The sequence below is a fragment of the Piliocolobus tephrosceles genome, unplaced genomic scaffold (assembly GCF_002776525.5).
Source record: "Piliocolobus tephrosceles isolate RC106 unplaced genomic scaffold, ASM277652v3 unscaffolded_38025, whole genome shotgun sequence".
Taxonomy (NCBI): domain Eukaryota; kingdom Metazoa; phylum Chordata; class Mammalia; order Primates; family Cercopithecidae; genus Piliocolobus; species Piliocolobus tephrosceles.
Genome location: NW_022322116.1, coordinates 1 through 13,767, shown reverse-complemented (window position 1 = coordinate 13,767; position 13,767 = coordinate 1). Strand labels below are relative to the sequence as shown.

At 54.1% G+C, this 13,767-nt stretch overlaps 1 protein-coding gene across 1 annotated transcript; it reads left to right on the top strand.

Annotated features, from left to right (window-relative positions):
- Positions 1 to 6: 6 nt before the first annotated feature.
- Positions 7 to 13,650, top strand: LOC111535544 (IgGFc-binding protein-like). The gene is made up of 8 exons (XM_026452636.1): positions 7 to 54; positions 2,529 to 3,123; positions 3,241 to 3,440; positions 5,635 to 5,776; positions 9,127 to 9,464; positions 10,723 to 11,296; positions 11,688 to 12,304; positions 13,009 to 13,650. Exons 2-8 carry the CDS (start codon positions 2,544 to 2,546, stop codon positions 13,618 to 13,620), a joined length of 3,063 nt encoding a protein of 1,020 aa, XP_026308421.1. The 5' UTR covers positions 7 to 54; positions 2,529 to 2,543; the 3' UTR covers positions 13,621 to 13,650.
- The last annotated feature ends 117 nt before the right edge of the window (positions 13,651 to 13,767 follow it).

Sequence of the window (13,767 nt, the reverse complement as noted above, 5' to 3'; positions counted from 1 at the left end):
GTCCAGGTGGCAAACTTCACCCTGCGGCTGGAGCAGGAACAGTGGAAGGTCACGGTGAGAGCAGATGGGAAGCAGGGGGCGAGGGGCCTGTGGGTGGGTGGGGCACAGGCAGCGCTCAGCCCAGGAGTTGGGGGCACAGAGATGAGAGTGCATGTGCGAGGCCTGGGGTGCCTGAGGACAGAAGCTGCCGATCAGAACTCAGAGTGGGAAGCCAATGAGGGAAGTGTCCTCAGGGACTTGGGAGCTGCTCCCCAGTCTCTGTCCCTCAGTCTCCACCCTCTCTTCACCTCCACGCATTGACTTTTCTCTCCAAATCTCTCCCACCGTCTCCTCCCTGCCACTCCACCCTCTCCCCACCTCAATCCTGGATTCTGTCCTACTCACCTCCCTATTCTGCCACTCACTGGCAGGATGTGGTGCCATCAGAGGTTGAGAAAGTGCAAGGCTGGAGAAGCTTCATGGACAGGGGACAATCTGTCGGTGACACTATCACCCCGTATCAACAACAACAGTAGCTATTGTTTCTATACAGCTGACTGCAGACCTTTTGGCCGCCAGGCACTTCATGTCCATGGTGTCTGTATGTTTGTAACAGGAGCTGCAGGCACTACGACTTGCTTTATTTTTCAGAGTAGGGTGACCCATCGCTGGCCCGTAGTCCCCCAGCAAATGTGGAGCTTGAACCCCGTGCTGCTCTGCAGAGCTTTTCTTACCAAGAAGATCTGGTCTCATATGGAGACTGGCATCTCAGTTACAGTGGAGGGGTTTCCCCTGAGATCCCACTGAAACACACACACACGCAGCTGTTTTTCTAGTAGCAATATTGGCGAAGGTGCTGATAAATTGCTGACTTAATCTGGTGAACTGGACAACCACGACTTTTTTTTTTTTTTTGAGACAGAAACTCGCTTTGTCACCCAGGCTAGGGTGCAGTGACACAATCTTGACTCGCTGCAACCTCTTCCTCCCGGGTTCAAGTGATTCTCCTGTCTCAGCTACAAGTGCCTGCCACCACGCCCAGCTCCTTTTTTGTATTTTTAGTAGAGACGGGGGTTTTACCATGTTGCCCAGGATGGTCTCAATCTCCTGACCTCGGGATCCACCCACCTTGGCCTCCCAAAATGCTGGCAGTACAGGCGTGAGCCATCATGCCTGGCCAATTTTTTTTTGTATAGAGAGGGGTCTTGCTATGTTGCCCAGGCTGGTCTCAAACTCCTGGGCTCAGGAGACCCTCCCACCTTGGCCTCCCAAAGTGCTGGAATTACAGCTGTGAACCACTGCTCCTGACCAATTTATTTTGTATTTTTTTTATTTTGTAGAGATAGGATCTCCATATGTTACTCAGGCTGACCTTGAACTCCTGGGTTCAAGTGATCTTCCCACCTTGACCTCTCAAAGTGCTGGGATTATAGACACAAGCCCACGAGCCACTGTGCCCCATCCAGGGGTGGATTTATGAGGCTTTGTTGGTATCTAGTAAACTTAAACTGAAACCACTGGTCCTCAGCTCATATGTTTGAGTTCATTTCCCCAAGAATTTAGCCTAATTTCCCACCCGCTGATGCTTTAAAGCATAAACCTGTGGAGCCCATTTACTCTTCAAAAGAAAAACTTCCACTCATAGCTGCTAGTAACGGCAGATGCTCCTGAAGCATGCATGCTGTGCCAGCCATGTTTCTCAGCACTTCACAGACATTCATTTATTTGATCCTGACAACAGTTCCATGGGGCAAACACCTTATTCCCACCTGAGAGATAAGGAAACAGAAACAGGGAGAAGTGACTCACTTGCCCAAGGTCACAAAGAGGGTAACGGGGAAACTGTTTGAACTCGGGCAAGTGACTCTGGGGGCGATCATTGCTTATTAATGGTTGCATCAAGTGGTTCATAAAGGATAGCTAGAGGCTTGTTACTTCATTGAGACCTGTGTTCATTTCCGGTGGTGCCATAACAAATTACCACAAGCTTGGTGGCTTAAAACAATAGAAATGTACTTCCCCACAGTCCTGGATGCCAGAAGTTCAACATCAGGGTGTCGGCAGAGCTGCACCGCCTCCAAAGGCACTGGTTGGGGGATCTTGCTTTCCCTTTCCAGCTCTGGAGGCTCCAGGTTCTCTGGGCTTGTGACAACACCATTCTAATCTGTGCCTTCATTTTCATGTGGCCCTTTCTGTGTGTCTCTGCGTCTTTTTCTTTCTGGCTCTTATAAGGACACTTGTCATTGGATTTAGGGCCCAGCTTAATCCAGGACAATCTCATGTTGACGTTATTTCCCTGAATCCATGTGCAAAGAACTTTATTCCAAGTAAGCTCACATTATGGGATTCTGGGTGCATATGCATTTTATGGACCACCATTCAATCCACTATCAGGCCCCATTATTCTACCAGTTTTAGAGATACAAAAAGTGAATACCTAAGAGGTGAGGACACACAGTTCTTCAGCATCAGGCATGGGCTTGAACTAGGGTCCAACCCACACCCAAAGTTTACTTTCTGAAGCGTGGCCTGCCTCTCTCGCCTCCCAGGTGAACGGTGTGGACATGAAGTTGCCCGTGGTGCTGGCCAACGGCCAAATCCGAGCCTCTCAGCATGGTTCAGACGTTGTGATTGAGACCGACTTCGGCCTGCGTGTGGCCTACGACCTTGTGTACTATGTGCGGGTCACCATCCCCGGAAACTACTACCAGCTGATGTGTGGCCTGTGTGGGAACTACAACGGCGACCCCAAGGATGACTTCCAGAAGCCCAGTGGCTCGCAGGCAGGCAATGCCAATGAGTTCGGCAACTCCTGGGAGGAGTTGGTACCCGGCTCTCCCTGCCTGCCGCCGCCCACCTGTCTGCCAGGGAACGAGGGCTGCGACACCAGCACCGAGTGTCCTCCCGAGCAGGAGACGAAGTATCAGAAGGAGGAGTTCTGTGGGCTCCTCTCCAGCGCCACAGGGCCGCTGGCCTCCTGCCACAAGCTGGTGGATCCCCAGGGTCCCTTGCAAGATTGTGTCTTTGATCTCTGCCTGGGTGGTGGGAACCTGAGCATTCTCTGCAGCAACATCCATGCGTATGTGAGTGCTTGCCAGGCTGCTGGAGGCCACGTGAAGCCCTGGAGGACGGAAACTTTCTGTCGTGAGTGAGGGAGAGCCAGAGGGGCAGGGAGGGGAGAGGTTGAAGCACAGAAGGGTAGACCCTGGGCCTTGCAGCCCCTCCCTCCCCAGGGCTCTGATCGGCACCCCCTCCTTGCAGCCATGAAGTGCCCAGCGAACAGCCACTACGAGCTCTGTGCAGACACCTGCTCCCTGGGCTGCTCGGCTCTCAGTGCCCCTCTGCAGTGCCCAGATGGGTGTGCTGAGGGCTGCCAGTGTGACGCCGGCTTCCTCTACAACGGTGAAGCCTGCGTGCCCATCCAGCAATGCGGCTGCTACCACAATGGTGTCTACTATGAGGTAGGAACCTAGTCATCTGGGGCAGAATATGGGGCCTCACCCTTCCCACTGCTCATCAGCTCCACAGCCTACTTGGTCTCTTATTTATTTCTTTTAGAGTCAGGGTCTCACTGTGTCACCCAGGCAAGAGTGGGTGATATGGTCATAGCTCCCTGCAGCCCCAAGTTCTTTGGCTCAAGCAATCCTTCACCTCACCTCCCAAGTACCTGGACTTTCTAAACATGACCATGGACTCTGAAGCTTGTTGGTGTGCACCACCAAGCCCAGCAAGTTTTTAATTTTCTTGTGGAGACATAGACATGGGGGTGTCTCATTATGTTGCTCAGGGTGGTTGTGAACTCCAGGCCTCAAGCCATACTCCCGCCCTGGCCACCCAAAGTGCTGGGATTAATGGCATGAGCCACCATGTCCGACCCATTCAGCCTCTTTTTTTTTTTTTTTTTTTGAGACATAGTCTTGCTCTGTTGCCCAGGCTGGAGTGCAACCTCCGCCTCTTGGATTCAGGCTCACTGCAACCTTGGCGTCCCAGGTTGAAGCAATTCTCTTGTCTCAGCCTCCTGAGTAGCTAGGAGTGCAGGCGTGTGCCACTATGCCCGGCTGATTTTTTGTTTTTTGGTAGAGATGGGGTTTTGCCATATCGGCCAGGCTGCTCTCAAACTCCTGACTTCAAGTGATCCTCCCACCTTGGCCTCCCAAAGTGCGAGCATTACAGGCGTGAGCCACCACAGCTAGTCCATTCAGTCTCCTGAATGTGTCTTGTACCCACTCATTTCCCCATCCCCATGGCCCTCCCTTGGTCCAGCTGGTCCTCTCCCACCTGGGTCCCTCCAGGCTCCTACCTTTGCTCCTCTGGTCCACCCTCCACGTGGCAGTGGTAAAGATCTTTCTAAACATGACCATGGACTCTGAAGCTTTAAACCCACCCCTGACTCCCCAGGTGAAGTTGTGGCTTTACCTTCCAGGTCTGGAAAAAGGGAGCCTTTCTGACCACAAAGACAAGATTTTCATCTGTTATACCAGCTGCGAACACCCTGTGCTTCCCTCTCCCACTCTCTCCCTGTTGGTCCTTTTTCTTTGACTGGAGCATGTGTTTATCTAATGTCCGTCTCCCTTGCGGGACTGTGAGCTCTCTGCGGGGTGGGACCCTCTCTCTGTTGTTCCCCTCACGTAAATAATAGTAATAATAACAGAAAATATGTAGATAGTGCTTTCTATGTATCTCGTAATGTTTTGAGTGCTATGTATGCATTTTTATATATACATTACATATCTAAAAACTTTTATTCTGAAAATTTTCAAACATGCGAAAATTAAGAGAATACTGAAATGACTGTCCATATACTTACCCATCATTTCGCTTTAAAACTAAGCCACATTCTCCCAATCTTGTTTGATGTCTATCCCACGTATCTCTCCTATCTGAATGTTTTAAAGGAAGCCTTTTTTTTTTTTCTTAAGATGGAGTTTCGCTCTGTCACTCAGGCTAGAGTGCAGTGGTGAGGTTTCGCCTCACTACAAGCTCCGCCTCCTGAGTTCACTCCATTCTCCTGCCTCAGCTTCCCTAGTAGCTGGGACTACAGGTGCCCGCCACCACACCTGGCTAATTTTTTGTATTTTTAGTAGAGACGGGGTTACACCGCGTTAGCCAGGATGGTCTCAATCTTCTGACATCGTGATCCACCCGCCTCGGCCTACCAAAGTGCTGGGATTACAAGCATGAGCCACCGCGTCCGGCCTACCCTTTTCATTTTATCTGAATTTTACATATGTTATTAACTCAGTTATACTTCCATAGGCAGGCGCTACTATTTTCTGCAATTTGCACATCAGGAAACTGAGCCATAAAGCGGTGAAGTAACTTGCTCAGAGTCACAGAATTTGGAAACAGCAGAAACGGACTTCAAGCTCAGACGATCTGCCCTTAGTTACTATGTCACACCATTTCTCCTACAGCAGAGATTGAGCGGATATTTTGGAATGAATGAGTTAATGAATAAAAGTGAATGAACAAATGTACAAATGAATGACGGCCCCAAAGCCATGCTTTGCCTCAGCTTCACAGACAGGAGACCATCCTGCTGAGAGATGTCCCTTGTCTGTGATGTCTGCAAACCCTTCTGTGCCCAGAATGCCAGAGATGTGAGAGTCGGCTCCCACCCGTGGTGTCTGATGGCCGTGCCCTCTCTCCCCACAGCCGGAGCAGACAGTCCTCATTGACGACTGTCGGCAGCAGTGTACGTGCCATGTGCGTAAAGGCGTGGTGTGCCAGGAACACAGCTGCACGCCGGGGCAGGTGTGCCAGCCCTCCGAAGGCGTCCTGAGATGCATCACCAAAGGTGCCGGGCTGGGCTGGGACTGGGGCTGATGCGACTACGGATGGAGTACAGGGACTCTGGGGCCGAGGGTGATGTGACTGGGGTGTCCATGGCGGGAGGCACACAGGACTAATGATTGAGGTCGCAGACCTGGAGACCCCTGGGCTGGGTTTCACAGGGCCAGGGCCATCTACTGTGGGAGGCAGAGACCCTTAGGGAAAATCCAGGCTGTGGGGACCCTCAGAGGTTTCTTAGGGTTGACGTCAGAGACCCTCGGTATAAGGCAGGGACAGGCGTGCCTTTGCTGATACGGGCTACATGGTAAATGTTTCAGCTTGCAGGCTGTATGGTCTCGTTCCAACTGCTCACTCTGCCATTGTGGCATGAAAGCAGCCGCACACTATATAAGTGAAGAGGTGAGACTCCTGTAAGACTTTAGAATACAAGAGCAGCATCCTAGGGGGCCATGGTGAGCTGACCACTGGTGTGTGGAATTAGACTTGGGGCTCAGACACTAGCACCAAAGGGCAGGGGAGAGACTGGGATCCTAGGGTCAGGGACAGAGCAGAGTTCTGAGTTTCAGGCACAGAGACCCCACCAAGGCAGGACGTTGGCCCTCTCAAGTGGGAGATCAGGAATTTTAGGGGCATAGTCTCCGATGTGGGAACGCCCCCAGACTAAATCTGGGACACAGAGCCACCCCCAGGGCTCATTTCGTAGGGTGAAGAGAACCCTCCTCCCCGCATGGATAAGATAATAAGAGCTCCAGCACCAAGGTGTAGGGCTAAGACTCTCAGGGTGATGAGCAGGACAATGGGACTCCCAGGAACGGGGGGTATATCGCTCAGCATCCAGTCGAGAGACAGAAAGCACCCAGCCATTCGAATGAGGAAAGTTCAATTAAAGAATCATTTACTTATTAATAGGAGATTAACTATTAAAAGGCAAAGAGGGCCTGGTGCGGTGGCTCACACACCCAGCACTTTGGGAAGATCGCTTGAGGCCAGGAGTTCGAGACCAGCCTGGGCAACATAGCGAGACACCCGTCTCCACAAAAAATTTAAACTTAGCCAGGCGTGGTGATACATGTTTGTGGTCCCAGCTATTCAGGAGGCTAAGTTGGGAGGATCACTTGAGCCCAGGAGTTCGAGGCTGCAGTGACCTATGATTATACCACTGCCCTCCAGCCTGGGCAAGGCAGCAAGACCTTGTCTCTTTACAAACAAACAAATAGAAATAAGAAACAGTAAAGAGAACACTAAAGAATACCACCAAAGCAGACATAGGAAGTAGCCCCCACTTCTAGGGCTAAGGTAGAGGCCTCATGGAAGGGAGAAATTGGCCCCTCCTCTTCAAGGAGGGGAGAATCAGCCCCAAGGCTGAATCCAATCCTACTGCAGCTGTAGTACAGAGGTGGCACAGAGGTTTCAGCAGGCTGGAGTTGGCAAGAAGGAAACCCCTCACTGGGAAGCCAGCTGGGACCAGTGGCACTTGCTGAGTGTGGCCACACACCCTGGCCAGAGCCGGAAGGGCCAAACCAGCTGGAAGCCAGACCAGGAGCCCCTCCCTGCTGCAGTGACTCTCCAGCGCCCTCTGTTGACAAAGCTTAACTCCACGGGTGTATTTGAAGCTGAGAGGCGGTACATTGGTAACAGGCACAGGAGGAAGGAGACATTTGAAGACTGGCCTCTCCCACACAGGGATTCCACAAGCTGGGTCACAGATGTAGTAACTGTAGGAACAGGGTCTGGGACACAGAAGCCCTCCAGGACAGGGCCTCAGCAGTGAGGCACCCTCAAGGCTACTGGCTTGAATATAGCAACCCTCTGGGATGGAGTTTTGCACTGAGGGAGGCCCAGGCCAATGAGACTTAGCTAGTTAAGGCCTCAAACGTTTCAAATCATGCTGAGACCCCTGGCACTGAGCTCTTGCCAGAAGATCACCCAGGGCCCTACTCTAGGTCACAGAGGCCCCCGGGACCTAGAGAAATTGAAGACCAATTGCTGTCAAATGTGGAGAGGTCCAGAAGGCTGAGGTCTCAGGCATGGGGGACCCTGAGGCCTAGATTTTTTTTTTTTTTTTTCAGAAAATGTCTTACTCTGTCACCCAGGCTGGAGTGTAGTGTAGGTTACTGCGCCTCTATTTCCTAGGCTGAAACAATCCTCCTGCCTCAGCCTCCTGAGTAGCAGGGGACTACAGGCACACACCACCATGCCTGCCTAATTTCTAATTGTTCTGTAGAAATGGGGTCTTGCTGTGTTGTCCAGGCTGCTCTCAAACTCCAGGGCTCAAGCGATCCTCCCACCTCAGCCTCTTAAAGTGCTGGGATTATAGGCCTGAGCCACCACACCTGGCCTGGGGCCCAGGCCTTGAACACAGAGAACCCATGGGCTGGGATCTCAGACATGAATGCTCTCAGGGCTGGCATCACAGACACAAGGACTCCTGGGGCACAGATCTCAACTTGGGTCAAGTGTACCTTTTCTCTAAAGGGCTAGATGGTAAATGTTTAAGCTTGCAGGCTCTACCTTCTCGATCACAGCTACTCACTCTGCCATGGTGGTGTGAAATCAGCTGGAGACTATGTAAGTGAAGAGGGTGAGGCTCCTATAAAACTTAAAATAGAAGAACAGGCTGAAATCTCAAGTAAGGACACCATGGAAACTGCATCGTAAACACAGACCTAGAGTCTTGGTCTTAGGTGCGTGGACTCCACAACCTCAGTCTCACACAGCAAATGGCAGGGCCTCAGTCTTAGAGATAGGGGGACTCAAGGGCCTGGGTCTTGGCTGTCAGGGACCTCTGAGACCCGGGTCTCAGGTATGGGATCTTTGACACCCGAGACTTAGACACAGTCCACCATGGGGCCTCAGTGTCAGACGTGTGGGACTCCCAGGGGCTGGTCTTGAAAACAGCAGGCTGGGCTTGGTGGCTCATGCCTGTAACTCCAGCACTCTGGGAGGCCAAAGTTCGCTAATCACTAGATGTCAGGAGCTAGAGACCAGCCTGGACAACATAATCAAACTCTGTCTCTACTAAAAATACAAAAATCAGCCAAGCATGGTGGCGGGCACCTGTAATCCCAGCTACTCAGGAGGCTGAGTCAGGAGAATCGCTTGAGCCCGGGAGGCAGAGGTTGCAGTGAGCCGAGATTGCACCACTGCACTCCAGCCTGGGTGACAGAGAACCAACAGAACAAAACAAAATACAAAAGCAAACTATAGGACCTGGGTCCTAGACATGAGGACTCTGGAATCTGGTCTTGCCTGCGGTAACCCTCAGATCGCTGGCACAGACTGGGGTAGATGTGGAGGGAGCGGCCATCCTTTACAGTGGGCAGCCTCTCAAGGTCCTCCCTCTTCTGTCCCCAGACCCGTGCGACAGTGTGACATGCCGGCCACAGGAGACGTGCAAGGAGCAGGGTGGCCAGGGCGTGTGCGTGCCCAACTATGAGGCCACGTGCTGGCTGTGGGGCGATCCACACTACCACTCCTTCGATGGCCGGCCGTTTGACTTCCAGGGCACCTGTAACTATGTGCTGGCAACAACTGGCTGCCCGGGGGTCAACACCCAGGGCCTGACGCCCTTCACCGTCACCACCAAGAACGAGAACCGGGGCAACCCCGCTGTGTCCTACGTGAGAGTCGTCACTGTGTCTGCCCTGGCCACCAACATCTCCATCCACAAGGGCGAGATCGGCAAAGTCCGGGTGTGTGTGGCAGAATGGTCCCCTGAGGTCCCCGGGAGGGCAGGAGGGATCCTGATGACCACAGTTAGCAGCTCAAGGCTCCTTGTCTTCACCTGGGCCTGAAACAAACTGTCAACAAAAACTATAATTCCAGCAAAAATATCACCCCATTCCTGCGAATTAAACAAGCCTAGCCCCTTGCTAAGGGCTTTAATCTAGGACCTCAGCATTTCCCTTTTTGACAGACCTGGGTTTGAATCCAGCCTCTCCTCCGTATGAGCTAGGTGATGCTGGGCAGTTCACTTGGTAGGCCTCAGTTTCCTCATCTGTGAAGTGGGCATCATATCAGGGCCCGTCCCACAGCAAGGTGGTGCATGTCACATGCTGAGCTCAGAGTCTAGTCCAGGTGAACACTGGTTTGAGTGTCTATGAGGGAACAAGTGAGAGGCCCAGAGACCAGGACATGGAGAGAAATATAGGGAGATTGTGATGGGCACGGGGGCTCACACCTGTTATCCCAGTACTCTGGGAGGCCGAGGTAGGTGGATCACCTGAGGTCAGAAGTTCAAGACCAGCCTGGCCAATACGGTGAAACCCTCATCTCTACTAAAAATACAAAACTTAGCTGGGTGTAGTGGCGCTACTGTAATCCCAGCTACTCTGGAGGCCGAGGCAGGAGAATCATTTGAACCCTGGAGGCGGAGGTTGCACGAGCCAAGATTTTGACACTGTACTTCAGCCTGGACGACAGAGCAAATATCCATCTCCAAAGTATATATATATATGTTGAGGTCAGGGTAGAGAGATGGGCTGTCCTTTCTGCCCAGGGAAATGGAGATAGAGCTTCATGGTAGCTCACAGACAGAGGGAGGGAGGGAACAGAGTAGGCGGTGAATCAATGATGGTGAGTGAGTGGAAGAGACACACAGAGAATGAGGGAGGGAGGGAGGAAGGGAAGAGGAAGGAGAGACAGACAGAGAGAGAGAGACGACCGAGTGATAGAGACTTAGGTGAAGACAGAGGGAGAGAGACACAGAGAGACAGAGACGGGGAGGGAGATAGAGATCAAGGGAGAAGATTAGAAAGAGTTAAGTCAGGTTTCATTCCCCAAGACCTGGGCCAGAACAAATGTCCACACTGTGTCCGATGACAATCCAACTATCGGAGGAAGGCCTTGGCCTCTCCCAGCCCCTGGTAGGATGAGAAAGGGAGGCAGAGGGCCAGAGCTGGGGCCGTAACACCTCCAGTGACCCGTTTGACTTCTTCCTCCTTCCCCAAGGTGAACGGTGTGCTGACAGCGTTGCCCGTCTCCGAGGCCAACGGGCGGATTTCAGTGACCCACGGTGCATCCAAGGCACTGCTGGTGGCTGACTTTGGACTGCAAGTCAGCTATGACTGGAATTGGCGGGTAGATGTGACGCTGCCCAGCAGCTATCATGGCGCAGTGTGCGGGCTCTGTGGTAACATGGACCGCAACCCCAGCAATGACCAGGTCTTCCCTAATGGCACCCTGGCTCCCTCCATACCCATCTGGGGCGGCAGCTGGCGAGTCCCAGGCTGGGACCCACTGTGTTGGGACGTGTGTCCGGGGTCCTGCCCAACGTGTCCTGAGGACAAGTTGGAACAGTACGAGGGCCCTGGCTTTTGCGGACCCCTGGTCCCTGGCACAGGGGGCCCCTTCGCCACCTGCCATGCTCATGTGCCACCTGAGAGCTTCTTCAAGGGCTGTGTTCTGGACGTCTGCATGGGTGGTGGGGCCCATGACATTCTTTGCAAGGCGCTGGCTTCCTACGTGGCCGCCTGCCAGGCCGCTGGGATTGTCATCGAAGACTGGCGGGCACAGGTCGGCTGTGGTGAGTGTCGGGGTAGCAGAGGCGGGGCTGGGGTCAGGGGCCCGTCTCTTCGGGGCTAGTTTGGTTTCACTCTGGTCCTCCTAGGTCTCTTTGTTTGCTTTTCTCTCTGTCTGTCTCTCTGTCTCTTGGTGCTCGTCTCTGTGCCTCGCTTTGCTTGTCTCTGTCTGTTTCTCATTCTCTCTCCCTCAGTTTCTTCTTGGGTCTCCTGGTCTCTGGCTTTCTCCCATTTGTTTCTGTGTGTTCTCTGTCTCTCTGTGTCTCGTGCTCTGTCTCCCCCTTTCTGTGTCTGCTCCCTATTGTCGCTCTCTGTGTCCTCCCACCCTGTCCTGTGACCCCACCCTAACACCCTTCTCTCTGTTTCTCTCCTTCCTGCTCCTTCATCTGCCCACAGAGATCACCTGCCCAGAAAACAGCCACTATGAGGTCTGTGGCCCACCCTGCCCGGCCAGCTGTCCGTCCCCTGCGCCCCCTGCGACCCCAGCCGCATGCGAGGGTCCCTGTGTGGAGGGCTGCCAGTGCGACGCGGGTTTCGTGCTCAGTGCTGACCACTGTGTTTCCCTAAACAACGGCTGCGGCTGCTGGGCCAACGGCACCTACCACGAGGCGGGCAGTGAGTTTTGGGCTGATGGCACCTGCTCCCACAAGTGCCGCTGCGGGCCTGGGGGTGGCTCGCTGGTCTGCACACCTGCCAGCTGTGGGCTGGGTGAAGTGTGTGGCCTCCTGCCATCCGGCCAGCACGGCTGCCAGCCCGTCAGCACAGCTGAGTGCCAGGCCTGGGGTGACCCCCATTACGTCACTCTGGATGGGCACCGATTCGATTTCCAAGGCAACTGCGAGTACCTGCTGAGTGCACCCTGCCACGGACCACCCTCCGGGGCTGCGAACTTCACTGTCACTGTAGCCAACGAGCACCGGGGCAGCCAGGCTGTCAGCTACACCCGCAGTGTCACCCTGCAAATCTACAACCACAGCCTGACACTGAGTGCCCGCTGGCCCCGGCGGCTACAGGTGAGGAGGGCTGTGGGCCAGACAGGAGCGGGTGCCAGCTCTGGGGTTGCCCGAGATGGTAAGGGCTTCACCATTCCCCTGGGCACCTTTCACAGCTTAGCTGGGGCATGATGGAAGGGTCAGAGGATAGGCCTAGGAGCCTGATGGCTTGGCACCGGGGCTTCTTCCTCTCTCAGCCTACTGTATTCCTCCGTAAACTGGTGTAAGAAAAGTACCTGCTTTAGAGAAGGATGAGGAGTCAGTGATATGTGCCTATAGGGGCTCTTTGTTTTTTCTTTTCTTTCTTTTTTTTTTCTTCGCCTGACTCTGTTGCCCAGGCTGGAGTGTAGTGACAGGATTAGGGCTCACTGCAACCTAGAACTCCTGGGCTCATTCGATCCTCCCACCTTGGCCCCTGCCTCCCGAGTGGCTGGGACTAAAGGCGCACGCCACCACGCTGGCTAATTCTTCATTTTTTTTTTTGTGGAGATGGGCGTCTCACTATGTTGCCCAAGCTGGTCTGAACTTCTGGCCTCAAGCCATCCTCCCATCTCGGCCTTCCAAAGTACTGGGATTGCAGGCTGCACCACCAGGCCCGGCCTATAGATGCTCATTATTATTTTCAGAGGGGAGGTGACATGCTCAGGGTCCAGCTAGTAGGTGGTGGGGCCAGGATTCAAACCCGTGTTCGCTCTGCTTACCGCTCCCCCAACCCCCGCCCGCAGGTGGACGGCGTGTTCGTGGCTCTGCCCTTCCATCTGGATTCGCTCCTGCACGCACATCTGAGCGGCGCCGACGTGGTGGTGACCACAACCTCAGGGCTCACGCTGACTTTCGATGGGGACAGCTTCGTGCGCCTGCGCGTGCCGGCGGCGTACGCGGGCGCTCTCTGTGGCTTATGCGGGAACTACAACCAGGACCCCGAAGACGACCTGAAGGCCGTGGACGGGAAGCCTGCTGGATGGCAGGTGGGCGGCGCCCAGGGCTGCGGAGAATGTGCGTCTGGGCCATGCCCGTCGCCTTGCACCCCAGAGCAGCAGGAGTCCTTCGCCGGCCCGGACGCCTGCGGCTTGATCTCCGCCACCGACGGCCCGCTGGCGCCCTGCCATGGCCTTGTGCCACCCACGCAGTACTTCCAGGGCTGCTTGCTGGACGCCTGCCAAGTTCAGGGCCATCCTGGAGGCCTCTGTCCTGCAGTGGCCGCCTACGTGGCAGCTTGTCAGGCCGCTGGGGCCCAGCTCGGCGAGTGGCGGCGGCCGGACTTCTGTCGTGAGTACTGCTCCATGCATGGTCCCTATAGCAGGGTCTCTCCCTGCCCTTCCTTTCCAGGACTGTAAGACAGCAGCCCCTTCCTCCTCCATGGGGCTCAGGGGCCACCTTCCTTCCTTTGAGCTGGGTATCTCCTGACAGGAAACACCTTGGCCCTCACACACTGAAATGCCCCAAGTCAGGTACTGCAGTGAGAGAGAGTCAGTTAGAAACAC